Consider the following 25,523-nt stretch of genomic DNA (forward strand, 5'->3'; position numbering starts at 1 on the left):
CTAGCTTGAGCACAAAATGTGTTTTGCCCTTTGAGAAGAAAGTCTCCAGAGAAGTATTTTTACAATGACCCATCTGGCAATTTTACAAGCAAGGTTCATTGGCCTTACATTCAAGTGTAATCATAATTACAGAATGTGTTGGGGTATTTCTGTTTTTAGAAAATGAATACAAGGAGGTACAAAGGTGCTTTGTTTGTGATCAAGACCAATCAGTATGTATTTTCTATTACACTTATACAAGATGACCCAAGCACCTGTAGTTATCCAATGACTGCCTAAATTAACAGGCAGCACAACAAAACAGAATCAGGTAGTTACAGCAACACAATTAGTGCTAAGAGTGTGCCTACATTAGAAAGGAGGTATTAATCTAGATCATCTCTGGTCTCATTGTGTGGAAGAATATTATGGGTGCTTCTAACATAGACTTTCTGATTTAAGTTTCGTCCAAAAGAACATGATTTTTCACAGTATGAGGGTAGTCTCTGTGGCAAATCAAAGCCTGGGACAGGGAGAAGCGTATCTCCAAAAGTAACATCTGAATAGTAAGATAGATTCATCCAAGTAACTCTTTCACACAGACATGCATGCATGTATATGCACACACATGCAAAACTGACCTAAAAGTGATTGAGTGCAAGGTTCTGCACGTGGGTTGGAGCAATCCCAAGCACACATGCATGCTGGGGGGAGAATGGCTTGAGAGCAGCTCTGAGGAGAAGGATTTGGGAGTGTTGGTTGATTAAAGATTCAGTGTAAGCCAGCAATGTGTGCTTACAGCCCAGAAGGCCAAACATATTTGGCACTGCATCAAGAGAAGTGTGACCAGCAGGTTGCTGAGGGAGGTGACTCTGTCCCTCTGTTCTGCTCTCATGAGATTCCACCTGGAGTACTGCATCCACTGCTGGGGCCTCCCACACAAGAATGACGTGGAGCTGTTGCAGTGGGTCCAGAGGAGGGCTGCAAAGATGATCAGAGGGCTGGAGCACATCCCCTACAAGGACAGGCTGAGAGCTTGAGCTTTTCAGCCTAAGAAAGAGAAAGCTTGGGGGGAACCTTATAGCAGCCTTCCAGTAGCTGAATGGGGACCTTATAGAAAAGCTGGGGAGAGATTTTTTATAAGAGGAGGTAGCAACAGGACAAGGGGAAATGGTTTTAAACTGGAAGAAGGTAGATTTAGATTAGATATTGGGAAGAAATTCTGTACCATGAGGGTAGAGAGACACTGGAACAGGTTGCCCAGTGAAGTTGTGGATGCCCCCACCCTGCAGGCATTCAAGGCCAGGCTGGATGGAGCCTTGAGCAGCTTGATCTAGAGGGAAGATATATATAGCAGGGGGGTTGGAACTAGATGATCTTAAAGGTCCCTTCCAACCCAAATCATTCTATGATTCTATGATTTATCATAATGAACACTAACTCATATGAAAGAGCATTCAGTTTGAATGGTATTTATTTTATTTCATATTTTAATAAAAAAAAGGAGCAAGGTTTTAAGTAACGTTGGATTATACCATAATAGCCTTGGAAATTAATTTTTTTTGCATTTTCATTGCAGCTTGTAATTAATTTATAAAATAATCTAACCACTACAAAATAAATAATCCTTTTAAAAAAGATTAAAACATTTTTGATTGAGTTTTCCTTAAAACTAACAAATTTCTCATGAAGTTGAATGCTAATTATATTAGAACCACTAAGATATCAATAGCAGAGTTGGAACCTGAAAACTGGCATCCAATGTACTATTTATAACACACATTACAGAAACATTTTGTCATCTACACAGGGAGCAAAATGCAATCGATATTCACTATACCTATCAGAAGTTCTTTATTCTTAATTTAAAACCTTGTCTTTTTAGACTATAATCTTCTTAAGGTAAAGCTAATAGAATCTGATCTTACATTTAATTGTGGCTATGAGATATTATTACATGATGCATTAGCTTCTGTCCTTTTATCTAACGATTTTCTTGCATTAATATCCACATCTTCATCACAAAATTCAACAACTGTTCTTTAAGAAATCACGTGCCTTGCTAGCAGGAGTCAGAAGTGATCATATACAGATTTTCTACTTTGCCAAAAGAAAGCACGATTCATTTTCAACTCTATTGATGAGCCGACAAGCTTGTCAAAATTCTTAAATTTAGGAAGACAGACTGTACTATCAATTCCAACAGCACATTTATCCCCCCCCACTTTTTTTTTTTTTAATAAGTTTTAGGTAATGTAATTTTAATGAAGCTGCTCAGAGAATTTAAGTCAAATTTTCCCTAACTTTCTATTCTAGTGTTCATATACTGTGCTCAATAACACAGACATTGCCCTTACAAAAATTTGCAACCTTGCTTTAATCAAGGGATTGACAATTGTATGACTTCTCTCATCCACCTGCCTGTTTTCATGAAACTAACCAGTTCTGAAGATTTAACAAACCTTCAACAGAATATAAACTTTCCAATCTTGTAACAGAGAAAAAAAAACTACAACTAAATTAACCTTGCCATTCTTATACCATCCTCTTGATCCTGTCATCACATCCATAGCAACTGTTGATTTGGTGCTTGCTTAAGCATGGGAAAAATACATTGCTCCATATTGATGTCACCTTCAATTAAAGTATATCTGTTGCTGGTGCTGATGATTCTTTCAGTTTTTTGCTTCTGGTTTTTTTTTTTTTTTTTAATTTAATTATTTCATGGGTGATTCCCCCCACCCCCCTAAGTACCTAGTATGGTAAGAATTTGAATTTGTTTATGTTAACTAAGGCATATCACAGAAGCAAGTATAATACGGATTTTCATTTTACGATTCACCATCTAATTAAATTTACACATGCAAATAAAAGAAAAGGGGAACATTAAACAAAAATCTCAGCTATGAGGAGCATTAGATTTTCAGAGTGATTTAACTTAATGACAGAATCAGCATCAAAAACATTATTTAGACTTTAAAATTCCATCCTTAACAACTAACACTAGTACCCTGATTCATCACAAGTGCTTTAAAAATGCAGGCAGGCACTGTAATCTTCTCATGGTTGAAGGAAAAATAAAATAAAATAGTGTATTTGAAGTCATGGTTGTGTGTGAACAGAGCCGTGCTTTGAATATGTGGCCACATTACCTTTACATTAGGAATATATTGCCTCTATTATCACCTTACTATAAGGGGTTAATCTGGATAAGTGACAAAGATGAAGGAGAGAAGCTAAAGTTTTTTTTCCCCCAATAGCTATTAAACAGTGCTATTTCTTATTAACGAGAAGAACTTCAGTGATTTAAAACTTAATCTGGTCTGAAATTTAACTGTGGTCCTCATCATGGTCCTACTAAACAAAGAAATTACAAATTCAAAAATGAACTACCTTCAGTCATTCAGTATTGCAGTTATTACAAAGCCAGAGGGCTAATTAGAGAGATTTATAGAAAGATCCCCTTCCTTGAGGTGAATACTGATGCTGACCTCCACCACAAATTAACTGTTTACTTGGAGAATAAATCTGGACACGTGACCCTAAGTGTCATGAAGGTCTGCAGCTCCAAGGATGCTGACCCTCACAAACTGAGCTTGCCCGGTGACTCAAACTGTGCTAGACAATAACTACTGTAACTTTTTTTCAAATCTGGCCTTTCATAATTGCAATTTTCAGAATAAACATTCCTTAGAAAAGAAATGGGGTTCAAACAGAGATTATTTCATTCAAATACTGTGACTGTAATAATCAGAGTATAATATAACAGATTTAAACATGCTAATGGCATTAAAAAACCCTCTGATTTTCTCTGTTTCTATCAAAGCACCAGACTGCTTTATTACAGCAAGGATAGGAGACGTTGACTTGGTTAAAAACTGCTTCCCACTTCACCAACTGAAACAACAGCCCTTTTTTAGAAATTGGAATGCTCTGCATCATTATGCCTCTGCAGTTGTACATATTACAAAAGAACAACAACAACCTATTATGGCATCTTTCCATGTCTGTGTTTTCACATTTCTTATGAATATAGTTTGGATTTGAAACTTTAGTTTCAACTGAGACTTCAAGATATCAAAACTTTCATACAAGAATCAATGGAGACCCCACAATGTATGATGCAGAGAGATGCAGTAAATTGAGTTAATTATTACATGATACCTTGGGTTTGGTTCTCTTGAAGTTATTGCATGGCACAAACTCAAGTGCTTTAATAAAATCTATTATATCATCAGTATTAACCATCCTAACGGAATTTATCATTCATCTCCATGAGATGTCTAATTAATTTCATAAGATATCTTCCCATGACACAAACTATTGGCCTTTCTCACTTCTAATTTTTATTTTCATAGAATAGCAGAATGGACACTGCACAGAAAGAATCTCCTGTGGGGAGACTTAGAATTCCCTCCTTCCATTTTTTATCAGTAAAGTAACAAGCTCTGAAACCCTTTTCCTTTATTTTCTTTATGTTACACCTTTTTGAAACTTTCTGAAAAAAGCAGAAAAAGCTATGCTGCACCTGAAAAATAAATTATAAATGAAGAGTTAGTAAACATCTTCTCAGATGCTTACTAACACCCACAGAAGGTCAAACAGACACTCACAATATGCAAATCTATTTGTAATATAATGAACTAAATGCAAATGAACAGGCAAAAGAGAAACACCTAAAGGCAGTACCATTCTCCCTCTCAGAAATACTACAGCAGGAACAACTGCTCCAGAGTATGATTTTAGTTTCATTTCTTTCACCAACTTCTCAAGCTATACATAATTATATAGTATTTTTTTAAGTGAGAGTCCAAAAAAAAAAACCAAAAAAAAAAAACCAACAACAAAAACAAAGTCTCAAACCAGAAAACACAGCACATTCAAAAGTTTACAATTTTAGACCTCTGTATTAAAAAGTAGAGCTTCCTCCGTATGTGACTGGTTTAGTTCATAAAGAGAGCAGAAATGCTTTCTGCTTAACCCATCAGAACTCACACAAGGAAATCACACAGAGCATTGCAATATGCATTGAACTATATAATCTTGAAAAGCAAATTTCCAAAATAAGCCAAAAACCATTTAAAAATAGACTTAAAAGATAACTCCATAATGTGTCAGCAAGATAAAGAAAAAAGGCTAACTACAAAAATCTACACAGTGAGGCATAAATTCCAATCCCATATCTTATCCAAGGGTGTTTTTTCTGCTCCCTAGTTCCCATTCCTTAATTCTGAGAGGGATCTCTGTTTCATTCCACTGATGAATACAGTGCATAAAGCGTTGGTTATGATGATATAATGCATACACCAAGAGAAAAATCATTGGGCACTGTGTTCCTCTAAGAGTCAGCCTGACAAGAAACCTCACTTATAGGTATTGAAGATGAGTAGTTTATTTTTTTCTTTTTTTACTTTATTTTTTACTTTACCTTAAACACAATTGGCCTTATAGATAGATCAGTCTCACACCTTCAGTAAAGCACACAATGTGGTTTCAGACAAAATTAGTAACGCAGGAAACAAGTGAAGTCACTGTAAGAATGCACACAAATGAATGGGAAAAGGACAGACTAACAGACATGCATCAAACAGATCCCATTCCAATGGGAAACCCTCGTGGCATGTGCAGGTTACTAACAGTACTTTGAGTCAGTCTTTTAATTATATTTAGTGTTATTGGTTCTTTTCTTCAAGATCACTTCATTTTAATGCCACAAATTTTCCAGTATAGATATTTCCAATAGATGCATAAGTACTATTTACTGCACAAAGTTTACAAATGCTCAGTTAAACCCTGCAAAATGAGTACAAATAGGAGCATGCACATTTAAGAATGATGCATTTAAACTTCAGCAATTACAAAGAAAAATTTGAGATGACAACCATAAGAATGAACATTCTATCAGATTAAAAGATCTGGCTATTTAGTCTAAGAGGAAGATCAGGAACATATAAAATGGTTTAATAAATATATACATAACAGCAATTAAAAACTGCCAATAAAATCACTTAAAAGACAGTTGACTAGTATGCCACTTGAAATTGGCAGGTTCTGACCCATTAAAAAAAAATAGGCTTTGAAACAGCCTTGCACAAAGACCAAGCAAACACAAATCAGAAAAACAAACCTGCTCCCAGACTTCCCTAGCTTTTAAAAAAATTTTCTGATCAGCTTTTGAAATAGTAACATAAGAGGTTATTTCCACTTCCTTATGACTTTAAGGATACATGAAGTAGGATACATTTTGACAGATGGACACAGGGAGTCAGTACCAAATTCAATGCAATTCCAATGGGATTATCTTGTTATTTACTTCTTAAAAAGATCTATACCTGGCTAGCTGGTAGCTTATTTTGTAGGTTGCTTATAGGCTACAGACACTAATACTGCTGACCTGTGGTAACTGATTCTCAAGAAGACAGAAGATCCCAAAGTATCATATTCCAAGATATCAGGCTACAGTTCCTCAGCAGGTACAATTTCCAAGTTTCTCAGTACTGGTATAGTTAACCAGGCAAACTGCCTGGAAGAATGAGCTCCATAAGGATTTTGTTTATAGAGGATTTTTCTAGAAAAATACAGGGATTGAAACGCAAGAGGAAGATGGATAAAAGGAAAAAAAAAAAAAAACAGAAAAAAATCCAAACACATTTAATGTCTCTCTACCATAGATGAAAGGAAGCAATTTTTATACTGATCTGTATTGGTAAGCCAAAAACACTATACACATACTGACACACTACTCATTTCAGCAGGTGTATGGAAATCCAATGTAGGCTTTCTTTCCTTTACTACACTGTGGAGGACTTTTAGTGTTTATTCTCATTAAGTGCATTTTTTTGTTGTTGTTTTTTGTTGTTGGTTTTTTTAATTTCACTAAGTCTCAAAACATCCACTATTTGGTATGCAGCGCAGTAGCTTGACTGTGAACATGTATTTAAGAAATTTTTTTGAATGTCCCATTCATATGCCAATAAAGTCAAAAAAACAACCCAAACAAATAAAAAGCAGATTCTAAATGGGGCTGTGCATATTTTCCCCCCTTTTCCAAAATCTTAACTGGTAGTCAGGGAAAATAAAAAGTCCTTGTCTTGGCAAATGAGATGTGAAATTGTAAAGTGGCTAGACGAAAAGGGAATACATTTCAATGTGTGTATATACCTGAAGGCCAAACACCACGAGACTTCAAAACACAGTAATCACCCAGATTTCATCTTATTTTCAGTACCAAATGAAAACTGTATTTTATAATAAATAGGCTTATACTTATAAAATCTTTAGTAATTGATGCAGGTGCATCACTGACAGATACTTTAAAGCTCCCTTTGTATAATAATGTGGAGTCAACACAAAACAAATTAAAAATTGAATAAAAATGCATTTACAATCATTACTGTGACATTACCAATGAAAAATATTTGCACATTACCTGATAATCACTGCTTATACTACTTCTATTTAGTATTAATGCATTTTATTACATTGCGGTTTTGCTTTAAGAAACTTTAAAGGGTGCAATTAGCCTCTGTGAAGTAGGAAATATTTTCAGTCCAATGTAAGATTGTTTTCCCCCAAAACCTGCAGCATGTTTAGCAGCTTTGTTTAAATTGATCCAGAACAGAATAAAATTTAAATTTGTTACAGCCAGAAAAAATGTATCATCTTATTAAAATACAGTTTTGTTTGTACATTACCAGTCAACTTTCAGACTGAAATCTGCCAAAATAGAAATCAAACCCATGTGCATAGCACAGCAAAAAAAAAAAAAGATCTAATCAAACAGCCATGAACGCTGTCAGAATATCATGCAATTTGCCTGTTTTGTTTTTTTTTTAAGAAAAAGAAAATGAAAATTTCCCTAGTTGAACACAACCATTCAATTTTGTTCCTCCTTCCATCTCACAGAGAACGAACGCATTCTCCTTTGAAGTTATTCCACCATTTTGCAAATAACAGATAGTACAGTACGACAGAATGTAAAAAGCAAGTCATTTTGCCATTTTCAGACTTCTTTCTCTGAAACTTTGTGGATATTTTACACCAGAATTACGGTCACTGAATGACAATTATTAAACAAGAACACATTTGTTATTACTGAGATTTAGTCAACCTGTAACTTAAACACCAGAATTTATTCTTCCACTAATAACATACTATGACAAGTACAAAGGAAGCAACAAAAGAGAATATTAAAAACAAAAACAGTCACAATAACCCAGTAACTCACCCGTAAAGCTTCAATCACAAGGTCTCTTGCTTCTAGTTCTCCTTCCATTATACTCAAAAGCATCCGCAACTCTGGCTTGCTCAAGTTATCCACATCAAACTCTCTTTTCTGTAAGAAACGAAACATTGATGAACACATTACATGACTGCAGTGATTACTGCAGATCTAAAATACAGATATATCAGCATCCTAATTATGGATTCCTCCAAAATCCATGACTGGCAAAGGTTGAGGTGGCTTTACTTGTAGCATGCAAAATCAAAGTAAGTCACAAGGAGACCTTTGTATTTAAGATGAAGAAATTAAAAGCCCAGTAGCATGATACTGCTGGATCCTTCAAAGTCTTTTGAATGATACTGGTGAAATGTTAAAACAAAACAAAAAACAAAACAAAACAAACAAAAAAAAAAAAACCCAGAGGCAAACAGTGTATTGTAAAGGTTGGAAGAGGCCTTCAAGATCATTTAGTCCAACTGTCAACCATCACCCCATGCCCACTAAAACATGTCCCTCAGTGCCACACCTACACATGTAAATATCTCCAGGGACAGTGACTCCAGCACCTCCCTGAGCAGCCTGTTCCAATGCTTCACCACTCTTTCTCAGAGGAGTTGTTTCCTAATAATCAATCTGAACCTCCACTGGCACGATTTGGGGTTATTACTTCTCATTCTACTGCTGTTACCTAGGAGAAGAGGCTGATGCCCCACCTCAACACAGGCTCCTCTCAGGTAGTTGGTAGAGAGCGATGAGGTCTCCCTTGAGCCTCCTCCATCCTCAACAATCCCAGCTCCCTCAGCTGCTCTCCCTAAGTTCCTGTATACAACTTCACAGTGACAGAAATGTTTCAGCAGACGCGAAACAGCTCATCAGGAATGAAGACAAGAGAGGGTGGCAGAACCATGTAACAGGACTAAAAGTAAAGTTCTGAAGCACAATTTGTGAAGACATAAAATCTTATCAGCATGCTTTAGTTGCAGTTAAATTTGATTCACTAGAGAAAATAGTTTGGTTTAAGAGGGACTGACAAGCAATAATTTATATCAACATTTGTCTTCTCACTCCAGTTACTGAGATCAATATGTTTGACCTCCACTTCTGAAAAAACAAGAAACAAAACAGGAGAATGACTTTATAAGACCACTGAGCACTGCATAAACCCCATCTGCTGGAAAAGTCAGCATGGCTTCTGCAAAATGGAGCCCTGCCAAAAACTGCTGGAGTTCTGTATGAGTGTAAACAGACAGGTAGTTAAGGGGGATCCTTTACTGCATAAAGTCCTCATCCAAACATATGGAACTGGCCAACTAAAAATATTGAGAAGTAACAATTGCATGAGAAAATACTATAAATCTTAAAGTCTTTTATAGATGAGGGCAGGGGGGTGTAAGAGACTAATATTTTATATCATTGCCTCAAAGTTTGCTGATGAACATGTCCGAACATGTCCAAGCTAGTCCTGGGCAAGGGTTGTGAAATCCTTTGTCTAAGGGACAAGCAGATGGGCGTGTCCTGAGGCAACGAAAGAGAGATAAGCTGCAGCTCAATGGCCGCTGAACACTCTTTTGTGTGGTACTCATCTCCGTGGGGAGATAGCCATCTCAGGAGAAGCTTGCCTGGCAGGCTAGCACGGGATTTGCCACGTAGGCAAGAGAAATGAAGGATAAAAGAGGGATCGACCACCATGAGTCGGGTGTGCTTTTGTTGGTGTTGCTGTGTTGATGTTCTTCCATCGGAAACCTCATGAGCTGATCCCTGCTGCTGAATTCCCTCCTGGGCCTGCTGCCTGAGACATGCTGCTTTCTCCTGGACCTCACCGCTCCTTCGAGGTGTTCTACCATCTGAACCCTCACGAGCTGACCACTGTTCGCTGCTTCTCCGGTGCTGACTGATGCTGTTCCTGTACTTTCCCCACGCTGCTTCTCCTGTGCTGACCCGGTGCCGCTTCTCCAGGACAACTGCTTGCTGCTCAGGGCTGCCCTTCGCTGCTGCTGTTCTCCCCGCTTCTGCCACCCCTGCTCTTCTGCCTCGGACCGTCGGAGCCGCTTGCAACCGGACCGCCCCTGGGATCCTGGCTGGTGACTTTCCCTGCGTTGTACAAACCCTTGCTTCCTTCCTATCTTTCCTATCGCTCGCCTTCCCTTCCCCATCACCCTAACAGTGTCCGCCTTCCCCATCTCCCTGGTCAATATTGGTAATAAACTGGTTGGACCCACATTTGAACCGTTGTTTCTTAATCTCACGCTGGGTATATACATAATCTAAGAACCTTCGTCGCCCTCCTTTATATTGGAGCGTGACAGGGGGGTACTATTATTACCTACAAAACCACAAAGGCAGGAGATGAGCCTGCTCACCAAGGCAATGCCAACACAAAGGACTGCTTAGTAAAATGAGAAGGGGATCATTTTAAAGGAGAGAAACCATTCCAGATGCCAGATTCAGCTAAGCAACATGATCAGTAGCACACTATTCACTGTAAGGGAATAGTGAAATTCTTGCTATGCTGTAGATGCATATTCTAGCAAAGCCCTGATATAGACACTCATCTGTATTCAGCATGAGATAACAAGCTGCCAAATTAGCTGTACTGCTTATCTGGACGCACTACCTGTTCTTCCTGAAGGATGAAGTCATGTAAGAGTTCAGATACCCTGGAGTTTGACTTTCTCTCAGGAAAATCCAATAAAAATTAAAATACCATTTCTTCTTTCTCAAGGCAAAAGGAGAGCAGGAGAGATGTTCTTCCCTCTGGTTAGAAGGTCATGGATCATAACTTCCCAAAAGCTATAACTATATTAGATTTACTCTGAGTTCCATTTTTTACTTTGCAGATCAAAGAGGTTCAAAAATGGCCAGTGAGAGCCTTACACCAGAATATTAGCTGGTCATATTCAGTGCACAGTGGACTGAGCTTTTTCTTCCCGTTTGAACAACATGGAGCAACAAGAGGACCAATGATTTCTATTAACTGTTTCTGGGATAGGGCCATCCAATCCCACCAATATGTCTGAACTGAACAATAATTATCTTGTATTTTTTCTGCCTGGGTCAGCTATTTCTCTAATCCAAAAGATACCTCCTACACCACATGTCAGTGAATCATGAAATATATCTGAAATATGTCTGAAGCCATCTCTGAAGGCTTTTTTGTAATACATGCTGAAGCTTCTCACAATTCTACACTTTGTTCACAACCTATGGATGTGGATTTGCAAAGTTACTTTTAGTAAATAGATCTTCTTTACAGTATCTTGTGCAAATGGACCAGATTTTGCCTCAAAGGCTGCAGCATCTCTCCTTCCAAATACTTCTAACTGTTATATTTAATACAGTGAGATAGCAGGACCCACTAATCCACCTTCCTTCTATGAACTACTTTATAATATCTAAAGGCTCAAGGACAGTAACTGATTTATTCATGTAATTTCCCTTAAGAGAGGAAAAACTGCCTCTATTTCTCAAATGGAAAACTGATGCCGAGATATCCAGTACTTTTTCCAAACCACACAGAAAGCAGTGTCAAACAGTTTAACATCTCCATTCAGTGGTTTCCCCTTCTAAAATCTCATTGCCTCATCTGTCAAAGAGGTGCCCAGCACTTCTAGTAGGCATAACCAAAATGAAAAGGTGCACAAGAGCAAGAATCTGCTCAAGAAACATCCTCCTCTTTTAAGTCAGTAAATTCAGCTTGTCCGTAGGTAAAAGCTCTTTGTCAAAGGACTGGTTGTATATCACAAGTGAAACGTTTCATTTCTCCTGTAAGACATAAATGAAAAGACTCTTATATTCATTACAAACTAGAGGCACAATTCAACAGGTGAAGTAATTATGAGGTTTTTATTTTATTTTTTAAACTAAGCATCTGATCAAAGCAAATAAAGTAAATTTTACTCAAGTACATACTTCAAACTAGAGCATACTAGAGGACGTCAACAGTGAGTAATTCAGAGTGCTCTCTGGTAATTAAAATTTAGATAAAAATAAACACAAAAATGCTAATGGAAAGGCATATAAATGATGTACACAGCTTAGTTTTCATATTTTTCGTTTTGAAAACTTGAAATAAGAACTAGCAAAGCCAATTCATAAATGAACAGCTCTGTAGATCAGACTAAAAGCCCATTTAGCCTGTTTCCAAAATCAGCCAATAATCACAGAATGGCTGCCTTGAAATTGGTACCAGAACAGGACAAGCACATAATGATGCTTCCCAGAAACCCTCTCCCAACCTCCAGCAGTTTTCAGCTTATGAGCAATAAAACACAATTTTACAAGTAGTAGTCTAATTTTAGTTTAGAATTTTAGAATCCATAACATTCTGCAACTCAACTACACATCGTGTTAAGAATCATGACCTTTGCTGTGAATCAGCCATTAGGTTCTTTTGTTTCATGTTTCAATTTATTAAACATAGATATTACACAATGAAATGCTTCCTTACGCACAGACATGTTTCCTTAAAGACATCTTCTGGGGACCTAGCATAGCAGGCTTGCTTGAACTTCTCATCCAGATGAAGAACTGCTGGCCTAACTTTTAGTGAAAACTGTTGTTCAGTCCCAGAAAAATAATCTTCCTAACATCTTCCAGTGGAGCAGCAGTTCTTACATCTCCAGAAAATAAAGACTCCATTAGTAGCACATGGCTTATGTGTCATCTGGGGTTTTGCTACAACAGGCCTGGTAGAGTGCCAAGCTGTAACAATTTCACCAACGATTTAAGAACTATGTAACCAAGCCATCCAGCGCATCAGTTTTACAACACAGATAGATGGATATGTTGCCCCAGGGTGAAATTCACCATACGCTACCAGAACACAGGAGATATTTTTTCGCTCCTTCTTTTGGATTTTTAAGTGTCTGGTTTTATTTGATTTATAAAGTAACTGAATAGGACTGTCTCAAAAACTTCATGTTATTTTTCAGACCAACTTTGTAAGGGGTTCGTTTTGTCTGGCAGCAAGTACACTGACAACAGAAAAAACAGTTAATTAGCTAAAATTCATTCCAATACCCACATACGCACCACAAATATATATATACATATTATATAGGCAAAATGCTGACCTGCACTACCCCAAGATGAAAATAAGCTATACCTTGAGCAAATAGGATGAAAAAAAAAACAAAACAAAAACAAAAGCAACACAATTTTCAAACAAGAGACTGAAATAGGACAGCAGAAATTAACCTGGGCAAGCGTTGTCCCAGATCACCCTAGGAAAAAGACGATGGAGTGGGAAGGTTACCAAGAGGCAAAGGAAGAGATCCTTTCCCACATAAGTAGCTATTCAGAGGAGAGACAACAAGACTTTATCCTAAAGTTTATCCCCATCACCTCTCAAGAAAGCAACCAAGTTTCTTGTAAGGGATTGGCAGCACCAATAGTTTGGCTTTGCTGATCTAGCCCAGTCAGTACTACTGGCAACCTTAGCAGCAAAGGGTGTCATCGACTACGCTACCACAGCAGCTGTTATAAACTCCACCACCTTCAGAAGCCTTGATAGGTGAAGCAGAAAAGCCACAGCTTTGTAGAAAGCATAATAACTGTGGATTAATCAGAGGTGACCAGAGAAAATAACCTTCTTCCTGCTCAGAAAGCAGCTAGATGGCCTATTTACAGATGGAGCTGGGTGACAATACGGGACTTGGGAAAGAAACCTGTGAAGCATAATTAAAGGCTGACATGGAAAGACAGGAGGGGAAGAGAAGCTTGTTAAGAAGTGTATAGAAAAACATAGGAAGAGTCCATTCAGAAGAGAAGGTAAAGGTACAAATCTACATTTGTTACATATTTTATATGGAGCTCCATTAAATACACACAAGAATCCTCTTAAGGATTCACAGAGAAGACTTCCAAGATGAGCTTTTAAAACAGAAGGATTCAGTATTACTAATTAGTTATACAGTGTAAACTTTTAATATAAACGCAGGCCCCACAGTTGTCAGGTCCACGATACAAACACACCAGGGAAACACAACCCTAATTAACATATTTGACAACCCAAAGCATGTCCAGGTAGAATTAATCTGAAGATAAGCAACTAGTTCTATTTTGTTGTCTGTATTTAAGCATCTAGTCCAATTTGATGTTTCAGAGAGACCTCTAGGAGGTAGGTAGGTATGATGCAGAATCATCTGTGCCATTTGGATGTGAAGCCAGCTGGGATACCACCAAATGCTGCAAGTGGACTGCTAACGGCAGCCCTGAGGGCAGGACTGAGGCACCTGAAGGAACACTGAAGGCAGTGTAAGTGAGGTGAATAATCTCCTGCTATTTGCAACACAAAACTGACCAGCCCAGTCAAAATAGCCAAGAAAGCTATTCAGCTAACCAGACACCACAACTACTTGCTCCAGGCTCCACTTGAGGTATCGGTTGTATTTCCACTCACTGTAACAGGATAATTAACACTGTGCATATATGTAAACACATTTAAGTGTCTTGAATCCCACTAATACCTCGAAGAGTTACCAGCCTATTCACTTCACTTAAAACCAGAGAAATTCATAAATCTGTTTTCAAAAGATATCATTCCTTGTAACCACCTCATTCCTTCCACCAAGTACAAAAGCAATTTTCAAGAACCAGCACAGCACTAATGTGGGTTCATGTGCAAATGAATCCCAATTCCTTTCTAATAAAGAAAACTCTGCAAACAGGAAATAGGAAATAAGTGCTTATAATATCCACGCAACGTGGATAGTTCAGAGAATACATTATTTATTGTTTTTAGCTGTGAAAGGTCTGTTCCTAAGGCTGAAACTAGAGAAGTTATATAATGTAAGAATACATGTCCAGTTATTACCACACCCAAGACGAACTTAAGAAGATGTGACCTATAGAAAGGTTAACGTTCAGGACTTAGATACAGTTTCATACAATCTTACCTAAGGGATCATGAGAGAACTTGACAGGCATTTAATCGTTCCCATCCATTAGTTGAATGACTTACTGAATTGATTACCACTAAAATTACCTGCTTATTCTGCTCCCCTCTTCTCCAAGCACAGCTTTTTTGCTTTCTGTTTTTTTTTGGTTTTTTTTTGTTTTTCTCAAAAATTTTCTTGAAAAGATAGGGGGGTGGATTTTTTTTTTTTTTGGCTTGGGCTAACTGAAAAACTTCTTAACAGCTTCAGCATAAATACACCTCAGAACTGAGAAATGTATTCTGGAAACCAAAAAAACAGCCCACAGCTCCTCCAAAATTAGTAAGACACTGACCTTTACACATACCCAGATATTCTCACAGCTGTTAAAACACATTTGCAAACTATAAACAGCCACAAAGGTACTAAGGTATCTTTGATTTCAGGGTAAGTTAGGTATCTATGTATTTTTTTAATAGATCTAGACTTATATCAGCTCTTCAGTGACCATGTTTAAACTGCTGCTTAAGTTTAACAGGGAATTCCTGTTCTGAAAGTCACTTTCAAGTAAGCCACTTCTAAGGCAAATAGTACGACTTGATCTAGATACAGGTACACATTCCTGAAGTTCTCTTTAGGACTACTTGCAAGTCTTTCAGAATTTGCTATCTTACCTTGTCCTATGTTAGGACTAAGAAACAATGTCCTTTAGTTCACACACCAAGGAAGGCAGTTCCTTTAGGCCTACCGATTTCTTCCTGTTTAACACATGCAATGATGACACAGGTAGGAGTGGGTGCAGAAGCAGACCTCCCATTGTTTTCCTACACTGAGCTCTTCCTTTCTCCTTTCAGCTTCATTTCCATCTCTATTCCTATCTTCTTATACTACCTTTGAGGCCACAGCAAGGTCCCTCTTTCCCACACTTACACAAACATCAAAGCAGTTGGGAAAAGAACAGGATGTGTTGCATCCTAGAGACTTGTTCCTCTACTGTTTTCAAACACCAGGCTCACTGTGTTACCCCTGTGCATTTCACCCTTAATGAGTGTGACAAGTCCTCATTCAGAAGAGAAGGGACTCTCCCAATAAGAGAGACTGCACGCTCAGCCATGGAGCACAAAACACAAGGGGATGAAGGTTGGGCTGGGAGAGGAAGGGAAGACAACAGGTTGGGTAGCAAGGCTTGAAGCATACCCTTGCATCACAAATAGAGAGCAGACAGACACTCATTATACCAGAGACACAGAGCAGCAGCAGGACAAAACCAGACAACTGTGTGAAGTCTCCACATCGCACCTACGTGCTGGAACACCACAATAGCATTATGCATCTGAGTAGATGAAAGCAACCTCCCTGAACATTAGCACTACTCCAAGAACTTGTATTCAGATGAGGATTGAGGTAGTTAATTAAAATCCTTTTGCAAGTGACTATTTTCCAAGATTTACAGTCCCTAATAAGAGAGATAGTGTTTGCTTTTCAAGGGTTATGATCTCATTTTCTGCTACATGTAGTATTTCTCAGATAAGAATCTTCACAACTTATTTGTATCAGCCTGCGTAACTGATGTGACCAAATCATTATTTAACATTTCACTGTATTGATCAGAAGGGCAGTTCTACTACAAACGTTCTTGCAGACCAACAGATAATGAATACACCAAGGTAAATTTTAAAACTTTCTAAATGTCACTATAAAGAGCCATGGAATTTCTCTCCACTTATTTTGTTTAGTTATCAATTTTCAATCTACTTAACATCGACAGTTTTTTTTTTTTCCTGCAGTACAACTTTTTATACTGTTACTCAATCCATAGCAAACCATACTGATCTTTTCAAGTATGTACACATCACTCTCAATGAAATTTTGACAGATGAGGACAAAATATATCCCTACTCACTTCAGAGAATCAAGATATCATTCCACCAATGTGCTCTGTGTGTAGAGCCAGCAGAAAGGAATGCTTTTTGGAGATAAATACCTTTTGTGTGATTGATCACTGGTCAAGAAACATCAGAAGTAGAGATTTTACTTGATAATGTTAACAAACTGTTTGAAACAGGAGGCTTTTCATGCTATTTGTTAAACATCTACCAAAGCTATAATGTATGACAAGCCAGCTCTCTACATGTAGAAGGTAGTGTTCAATATTTCAACAAGATGACTGTCAAACTGAATTATTTCTTACTATTATATAATCATTTTTGGTAGACAGTATGCTGATGGAAGCAATTCAAAGATGTCTTGAAATACATACTCGTGCTTTCCTGAATTCTAGTCCAAACTGTCCCAACATAGTTTCACTGGCTCAGACAATCAAGCTGTATAGGTATTAGAAAGGACAAGACCTCTCCCATGCCATTTTACCTTGTCACCCTTACCACAACAAAAATACCAATATGTTGTGAGAGAGAACTGGGAATTCAGAAAGATAAGGCTATCAGTTTAACTCCTGAACAAAACATTGTTGAACAGCCTGTTTTTTTTTCAGTCACTTTCTCTAGGGATGGAAACAAACAAACAAAAAAAAAGATTCCACATTTTCCATATTTTATCCATTTCTATGACGGTTCTAAGAAAAAACAGTTGTTTTTTTTTTTCCTCCAGTGATGTTACTGACAGTGCACTTGGTGGTGTACCAAGATACAAAAGTAACAGCATGAAGCATGAAAACACCCTACTGCACATTTCCTGCTTACACCGTATAATTTGCATATTAATAATTACTATTAAAAATGCTGTTCTTGCAGCTTTCCATTGCACCATTTGTACAACCAGCATTCTGAGAACTCAACCTAAAACTACATCTCAATTGTAACTGGAAGTTTTGCATGACTAGCAATGTAGTCACCTGGATGATTACCGCCACTTTAACAAGTAAGCAAGATGATTCCTTTCCTAATTGTATATCATGAATATAAGGACAGAAAATAAGAGACTGATTCTAACCCTTCAGGTCCCTTTAAAAATATTTTATTGCTGCTTAAGTACAGCTACAACTTTAATTACACACGGGTTATTTTCCAGTATCTGCTGTTTTAAAAGAATACTTTAAAAGCAATGTGGTGTAGAGCCATCACTCCTACATGACAATGAGCACCAAACTGCACGACCAGCTGATGCTGCATTACCCAGCAGGGCAGTGCTGGAACACTGCTACACTTCTGACCTCTTAAAACTGAAAATAAAGGCAGTAATAATATGAAATACTGAAGAATTTAACATAGATATGTTTTACCCAAAGTTAGGGCTTAGAAATGTTTAATATTTTCCTTTTATTGAACTTTAACCTCAGTATTCCTTCATGTCACAGTTCAGCCATTGTTTCAAAAAACAGCGATGCTATTCACTTTGTAAGGCTTACCTTCCCTTTTTTATATTTATTTATTTATTTAAGTAAAACTCGGTTTCTACAACAAGGCAGAAGTTAATCACCCTTGTGTGCATTAACCGCACAGTCGGGACACGGTTTCAGGTAAAGATTCGCGCCTCCTTGAAAGAAAAGAAAATAAATAAATCTATAAAGCACCAGCATCTTGAAGCCCACAGAAGCCGGCTCCATCCTTCCTTCTGGGGTTACTCCCTTCAGCAACGATCCAACCTCAAATTCATACGTGATCTCAACGTTCCCACCGCCCTAAACTTCGCGCATTTGGTTGATGGGGGCTGCTCTCGGACTGCCCCGGCTCTCGCACAGCTGTACCCTCCGGAACCCCGGGCGAGGCGGGCAGGGGGAAAGCCGGAGGAGCGAAGCTCTGCTCTCCCACCGCGCATTAGGCGACGAGCCTAAGCAAGAACGGCAAACGCGGGCTGCGGGCAATGTCAGCACCTCGGCTCCGGGGAAGGGATCGGAGCTGCCCGGCTGCCCTGCCCTGCCCTGCCAGCGCTCTCCCCGCCCCGAGCCCCTCAGCCGGGCGGGCGGCGGGAAGGAACAATGGGGGGCAGCCCACAAGAGAGGCGGACGGGGAAAGAGCGGACCCCCGCGCTCGACTCTCTTCTCCCCCGGGGCGGGACGGGGCACGGCTGCGGCGGGGACCCGCCGCAGCCGTGCCCCGTCCCGCCCCGGGGGAGAAGGAGGGCGGAGGGACGGAGGAGGGGGGGAGGCAGGTCTCAGGGCACCGCTCCGTTCCGTCCCATCCCCACCGAAGCCCTCCTCGCCCCGGCTGGGTCCGACCCCCCGGCCCGGTTACCGCTGCCGTAGCCGCCGAGTCCTCCTGTGCGCCGGAGCCCGGCTCGCCGCTCGCGCTCTCCGTCGCCATCTTCCCGCTGTAACGGCTCCGGCGCGGAGCGCGGCGCGGAGCCGAGTGGCAGCCGCCGCCGCCCGGCGCTTAACCCCCTCCCCGCCGGCGACTCGGAGCTTAACCCCTCCGGCGCCGCGCTGCCGGCCGAGGCGAGCGAGTCCCGGCGTTGGGCCACCGGGCGGTCGGGTTTCCCCTCCTCCCCTCCACCCCCCACCATCAGGCGGAGGCGGGGGTGCGGGACCCCGCCGCAGGCCGCCCGCCCGCCATGGTGGCTGAGGGGAGTGCCCCTGGCACAGCGCGGCTCGGGCCCCACGCAGGCACCGCTCTAGCTCCCTTCCCGCCCCCGTGGCTCGGGAGCGGGAGAATGGAGAGAAAGGGTAGAAGGGAGGAAAGAAAAAGCTTGTGCGGTGGTGGGCTCGGCTCACCTGCCCAGTCAGACTCAGCCGAAGTCTTGGAAGGAAAGGCGCGTCTCCCTATCTCGGAGTGCTGACAGGGGTGTGTCAGAAGGAGCACCTCTCCTGTCACCTCCCTGTGGAGGACCGGGAAGGACGCTGCTGTCGCTGCTCCTTGTTGACTGATGTGTTTACAAGCCAAGGTGGCTTCTAGCCCGTGCTTTCATGCAGGCCTAATGCAGGGGGCCAGATTAAAGCCTCCCCGGACTGAGGCTGCCCTTTGTAGCACCTCCTCACTCAAAACCTGTTTTAAACCCTCCAGAGGAAACCACTACCGCACAGGCTGTCCGTCCCTCAGAGAACACATCTGTGCCATGCTGCCTGCCTCCAGGAGACGCTCCTCAAGTCCTCACCTCTGTGCTGTTCCCTTACGGAAAGAACCCACTTGGTTAACTTACAGATCAGTGTGAATGCACTCTCTTCCAGAGCCAACATAATCTATGACAAGCAAAACCTGGGACCTGTTTGTTCTGCAGTCACATATAACTTCCACAGAGAGTACAAATAAACACACTGAATCTTGCTGGTCTCCTCTAATAGGGCTGCCTCGCTTCTAGGTTTATACTGAATTGCTTTGGCACCACAACCAGAGAAAAATGGACCAATGCCTTCCATTGATCAAAGGCAGCAAATGTTCTTCTAAGCATGCTTTATCTAAGGATATGAGTGAGAACATATATGAACCTTCCCCTTTACATGCCCAAAAGGGGAACCAATTAGCCATTATGGGAATAAACAACAGTAATATAAACATAGTCTGAACAGAGCAGAATTCAGTGCACAGGGCTCATTACAGAGCACATGAACTCCGGTCAGACAGATGTATCCTAGGCTGAGGGTTGATTTTGTGGTGTATTTTTTTCCTTAAAAATCTTCTAGCTCCCCTCCTACTCACGTTTTACATTTTTTATGACTGTAGTGAGTGCTCATATCCCTTCCACTGCCGAAGCAGAAAATTTCCATTGATAACAGAGCCCAAACCTACTTATTTTTCTCAGTTCCTAGAACTCTAATACCATTTAATTGGTTGTACGACATAATGTCTCTTGCTTCCTTTAGTGAGAGCAAAGTACCATAATTATTATTTATATTAAATTCTATCAGTATGCAGTTCTTTGCAATGGAGAAACTCATCAAAAAGTCACAGGTATCATCTACTTAGTCCTCTCCTAAGCTATTTTAAACACTGTTGTTGTTGGTTTTTTAACTGGTTTGAGAATATATTTTATCTTATTGAATGTTGTCTACCTTTATCAATGCCTGTTTATGTCACATTGAAACAGTCTGCTCACCGTCACTGTTACCTGTTTTTCTATCTGAGCTGGTGCAAAACATTCACATAACATACTGTGTAAGTTTTATTTTTCAACTCCATCTGCATCACAGCAGTGATGTAGCAAAGGCTGTGCCATTTATCTCTTGCCCTGCTGAGATCATAAACTCTGGTTTAGCTGATATTTTATCAATTACACAGTGTACATTTATCAAAATAACAATGAATATTAGATTAATTGTACTTTACCATCTCAGGCTTGGAAACTGATCTCTCTTTCTTCATCTGAAGATAAATTTAAAAATGATTTCTGAGAGAAAAGGGGGTGGATGGCTCAGATCTCAGCCAACAAAAATTAATAGGGTAGATGGACCAGCAATACTTCAGCTTTTAGCCCACCCCCAGACAACTAATATCCAGCACATCATCCAAGTGTTGGAAATTGACATACTGTTATGCTCTAAAAGATGACAGGCATGTTTTTGAAGGGGAATGATCAAGATTTCTTCGTTACACCACTAAATTAATCATCACAACATTTTGAAAACATCGATTTTTGTAATTGTATGAGCCTCTACTGAATGCCTGTGTTTCTTAACATATTCCCCTAATAACAACAACAAGACTTAGTGGTAGCAGGAGAGCACTGAAATCCATATTGGATAGTACCAGTGACTACGGGGAGTAAATCTTCATACTACATAGTGATGGTTTCTGCAGTAGTGGTAGTAGTAGAGCCCAAAAAGCATTTGAGATTTTGCTGCATGAAGAACATCTTTGGGATTGTGACCAGCGTTCAAGTAGGAAATGTTTGTTTCTTGATTGTTAGTGCTGCATCACTGAACAAGGAATTGTTACCTCTTTTCTGGTTTCTCTGTTCATGCTACTGGCTCTACAGCATCAGTAATAGAGCATCTGCACACACGTGAATTCAGAGAGAGGGACGGCTTAAAATGTTCCTGCTCCCGCAGTGCATTGTCATTGCTCTGTACTATGCAGAGTAAAACATCTCCTTAATGCAAGGCCAAATCAAAGCCTTGCTAGCAGGAGAAATTGCTAGTGATTTTACAGATATTTTGTCACTGCACTAAGGCAAAGGAGTTGCTTTGCTCAGAGGAAGGTGTTCATTATTTTACTACTAGTTTATGGCTGGCAAACTGTAAGTAATTTACTTTTTCTGCTGTTCCAGCTTTACTTGTGTTGAGTAGCAGAAAGGCGTTACAGCTGAGCTTTAAATGTGTTCCTCTCCTATGATTAGAGAGCTGGCACACAAAGGTGGGACGTCCACAGCTCACAGGATGCAGCTGCTGTACTGAACACTGCTCATTCCCTCCATTAGCACGTATCTGCTATGATAGAAAATGCATGCCTTGGCTGTACATTGGCAGGAAAGAAAACTACTATGCATCTAAATCGTACAGCATATCAAGGTGTTACCACTGTGCTATTAACTATAGTCAGGTAACAGCAGCAACAACGAAGTAAAATTATATTTTATTCACACATTCTTAAAAAAATACACTTGTACCTAAATTTAAAGCAAGCAGGAAATGTTGATCCCCCTAATACCTCAGTAATAGTTATATCATCCCAATCTTTTCAGAGGTCAGCCTAGTGCCAACTCAAGGCATTTCTGGGTCACACTCATTTAGGACACATCCAAGCCAAGCTAAACAGCATCATTAAAGTACTGAACTGATCGCTGCTTCAGAGAGCCTTGGTCCTGGAGACCTGCAAGCATTGCAGAACACTCTGATAGCTGAACTGTTGCCTTGGGTTTTGTGAATAATGTGTTACTTTCTCTGGAAGATGGCAATCTGTTGTCTGGGTGAAATTCAATAGAAAGAGAATCAATATTCTAGAAGGCATGTTGGCTGTTTTCTGAGGTTGCTAAACTAACATCAAAAGGGAAGGTGAAAGAGAGATAAAAATCAAACTGTTGGGAACGAAATAGAATCTCCAGTGAGCATCAACAGAAGAGGAGCCCTAATTGGCTATGCACAAAGAGCACAGCTAATACATAAAAACATATTGGAATTGTTGATTTATGAACATAAATTCAACTGTGCTGCATATTACTGTAAGTTAGTGAAGTGATTCACACAACTGGAATGTTGAAAACTGGCTGTAATCTGCTTAGAAAGGCACAAGTGGACAAAAATGGAAAAAGCTCTATTGAAATGGTGTTCTGTGTGTCAACACTGCTGACATCTCAAAAAAGGATATTTGAATGTTCATGAATAATATTTTAATGTTTAAAGCATAAACTGAAGTATTAGTGCCTACTGCAACTTCACATCCTGCTAAAGGACCAAGCTTCAACATTTTGAAGTATCTCTTATGCAGAGGTTTCACTTTGACTGACATCATTCTGCCATAGGTAACATCTTGGGAATGCCTGCAAATGACAGGTGACAATTAAAAAAGTTTACCTTAGTCAGGAGAATTCTGAATGGGACCTCATTTTAACACATGGAAAGGGAAAGCTAGATCCAGCTGGAATCCAAAATTTGAGAGTTTGGTAAGCCTAACTTTTAGGAATTTGAGCCCAGAATGGAATCTGGAAACTAAAAATGGATACAGTCTGTGAAACAACATTTATTTCAGAGTATGTTTTGCAATCTGTGCTATGCAAAAAGAAGAGATCACACATTGATCTCCTTGAAGCGGGAATCTATAAGCTTTTATTCTATCAATATATTTCAAGTCTATGCTGAAATAGTTGGGTATTTGTTAGCTTTGCATCTGTCTCAATATTAGAAATGAGTTACTGACATTCGCTATTAAGACAAGTGTGTACAGCGTTTTAAGTACTGGAAAGTTATAGGAGAGTTAGAAGTATCAGAGTGAAAATGCATGAAATTGTTCAGAAAAATGAAAATCCCTGTGGTACTTCTCACTTTCACTCAATTGTCTCATGAAGACTGGGTACCCATAAAGAATGTGATGTAGATCCATGAGAGATTGCTAACTGAAGAAATAAAGGTGCAGGAATCAAAACTTTTCATAACCAGTTTCCCTGAGCAGGCATGATGACTAATGTACTTTTACAGGCATCAGCACTTCCAGGCAGAAACCCCTTTTCTTTTTTTTTTTTTTTTTCTGGACATAGGAAAAAAGCATGCTGCTGTGATCACATTGGCTGTAGTGGCAACAGGCAGGGGAATTCAAGCTGCAACTGCCAGACTTGGAAGAGTTTGTTTCTTCACTGGCAGGATTTATGCAGTGATCTGCAGTGCTAGGAAGTACACTACCTCATTTTGGAATTTAACTCTTAGCCTACAGATCACAGTGCTGTGAAATTTTATATATATATATATATTTATATTACTTTTTTTTGTTTGTTTCAGTAATTTTTGTATCACTTTATTGTTGAATATATCTTTTTTTTTTTTTTGAAGAATGTATTGATCACTCCCCCTACTGTTTTGACATTTCTCCCTTTTCATTATGCAAAAGGTTAATTTTTAAATTTTCTAATGCTGCCAGCATCCTATGAGCAAAATTGAATCACTAAATGCTCCCCTGTAGGGATGAAGCTGTACCACTGCCAAGATGGACTACTGTATCTTAGAAGAAACTCGTCTGGAATTGAAATGATTTTGCACACAGTGGAGGCTGCCCTTTCTGCCAGAGCTCTACAGCTCTGAGCTCACTGTGCAAGTGCAGTATTGTATGTGGGCAATCACTGAGTGAAACAGCTTCAAGAAGAGCTTTACTCTGTAATTGTAGAAATCAAATCTTGAGGGAAGTTAATCAATTCATTGCCAAGAAGGATCAGTTCCAGTAAGGTGGTAACTACCTTATAGCACTTGGATGAAATTTCTATATGGGGACTTGGTAATGAAATGTTGTTTGTATTGAAATGATCCACTAGGGAGAAATTCCCTTGCTAATGAAACAAAACTGCTTCAATAGGTTGTTAGCTCCACCACTGACATTGTAGAACCACAGCCTAGGAGAATTAGCTCCTGTGCTGCTGACACAGAACAGAAATCATTGTGCTGAGGAGTTAACTCCCTCCTGGAAAACAAGTATTTGCCAGAATAAAGGAACAAAATTTCTTGCCTGTAGGAAAGTAATGCGCTTATGGATGCAATTCAACCTTTGCAATGTAACTCCTTATTTATACTCTTAAGGTTGAAAAATGATTCCATCAAAAGACAGAGATCTGAGAGTGTGTGAGTTCTATAAACTGAACTAATATGATCTTATTGCCAAGACTCATAGTGACCTGAAATAAAGACAGGCAGCTCACGTATAATCCATGATTCAAATTTATGGCTAACACAAGTGCTGTTGAATGTTTTAATCAGAAAAAAAAATCAAGACAGACTTTCATCATGAAACCACAAGTAAAAGTGGTGAAATTATAATTGATGTGGCACTCACTGTGTGTAAAATTTTCTTATTTACATATAAATGAGAAAGGAAGAGGAAAAGCAGTGAGCAGGAGAGGGATAACCCTGTCTAGTC

The 25,523-nt window shown here is 39.5% G+C and overlaps 1 protein-coding gene across 2 annotated transcripts in view; it reads right to left on the bottom strand.

Annotated features, from left to right (window-relative positions):
* CTTNBP2 (cortactin binding protein 2) overlaps positions 1 to 19,809 on the bottom strand; it is a 78,442-nt gene extending 58,633 nt beyond the window's left edge. The window contains exons 1-2 of one of the 2 annotated variants that reach the window (XM_065743485.1): positions 19,748 to 19,809; positions 8,207 to 8,314 (exon numbers count right to left, since the gene is read on the bottom strand). In XM_065743485.1, coding sequence (XP_065599557.1) covers positions 8,207 to 8,269 — 63 coding nt within the window. In that variant the 5' untranslated portion in view covers positions 8,270 to 8,314; positions 19,748 to 19,809. Of the gene's footprint in view, positions 1 to 8,206; positions 8,315 to 19,271; positions 19,518 to 19,747 lie in introns of those variants that run through there. The other variant, XM_065743484.1, reaches the window with a different exon arrangement.
* Between the last annotated feature and the right edge of the window lie 5,714 nt (positions 19,810 to 25,523).

Source organism: Cyrtonyx montezumae, unplaced genomic scaffold (assembly GCF_038088225.1).
Source record: "Cyrtonyx montezumae isolate F1298 unplaced genomic scaffold, pur_monq_1.0 scaffold_3, whole genome shotgun sequence".
Lineage (NCBI taxonomy): Eukaryota > Metazoa > Chordata > Aves > Galliformes > Odontophoridae > Cyrtonyx > Cyrtonyx montezumae.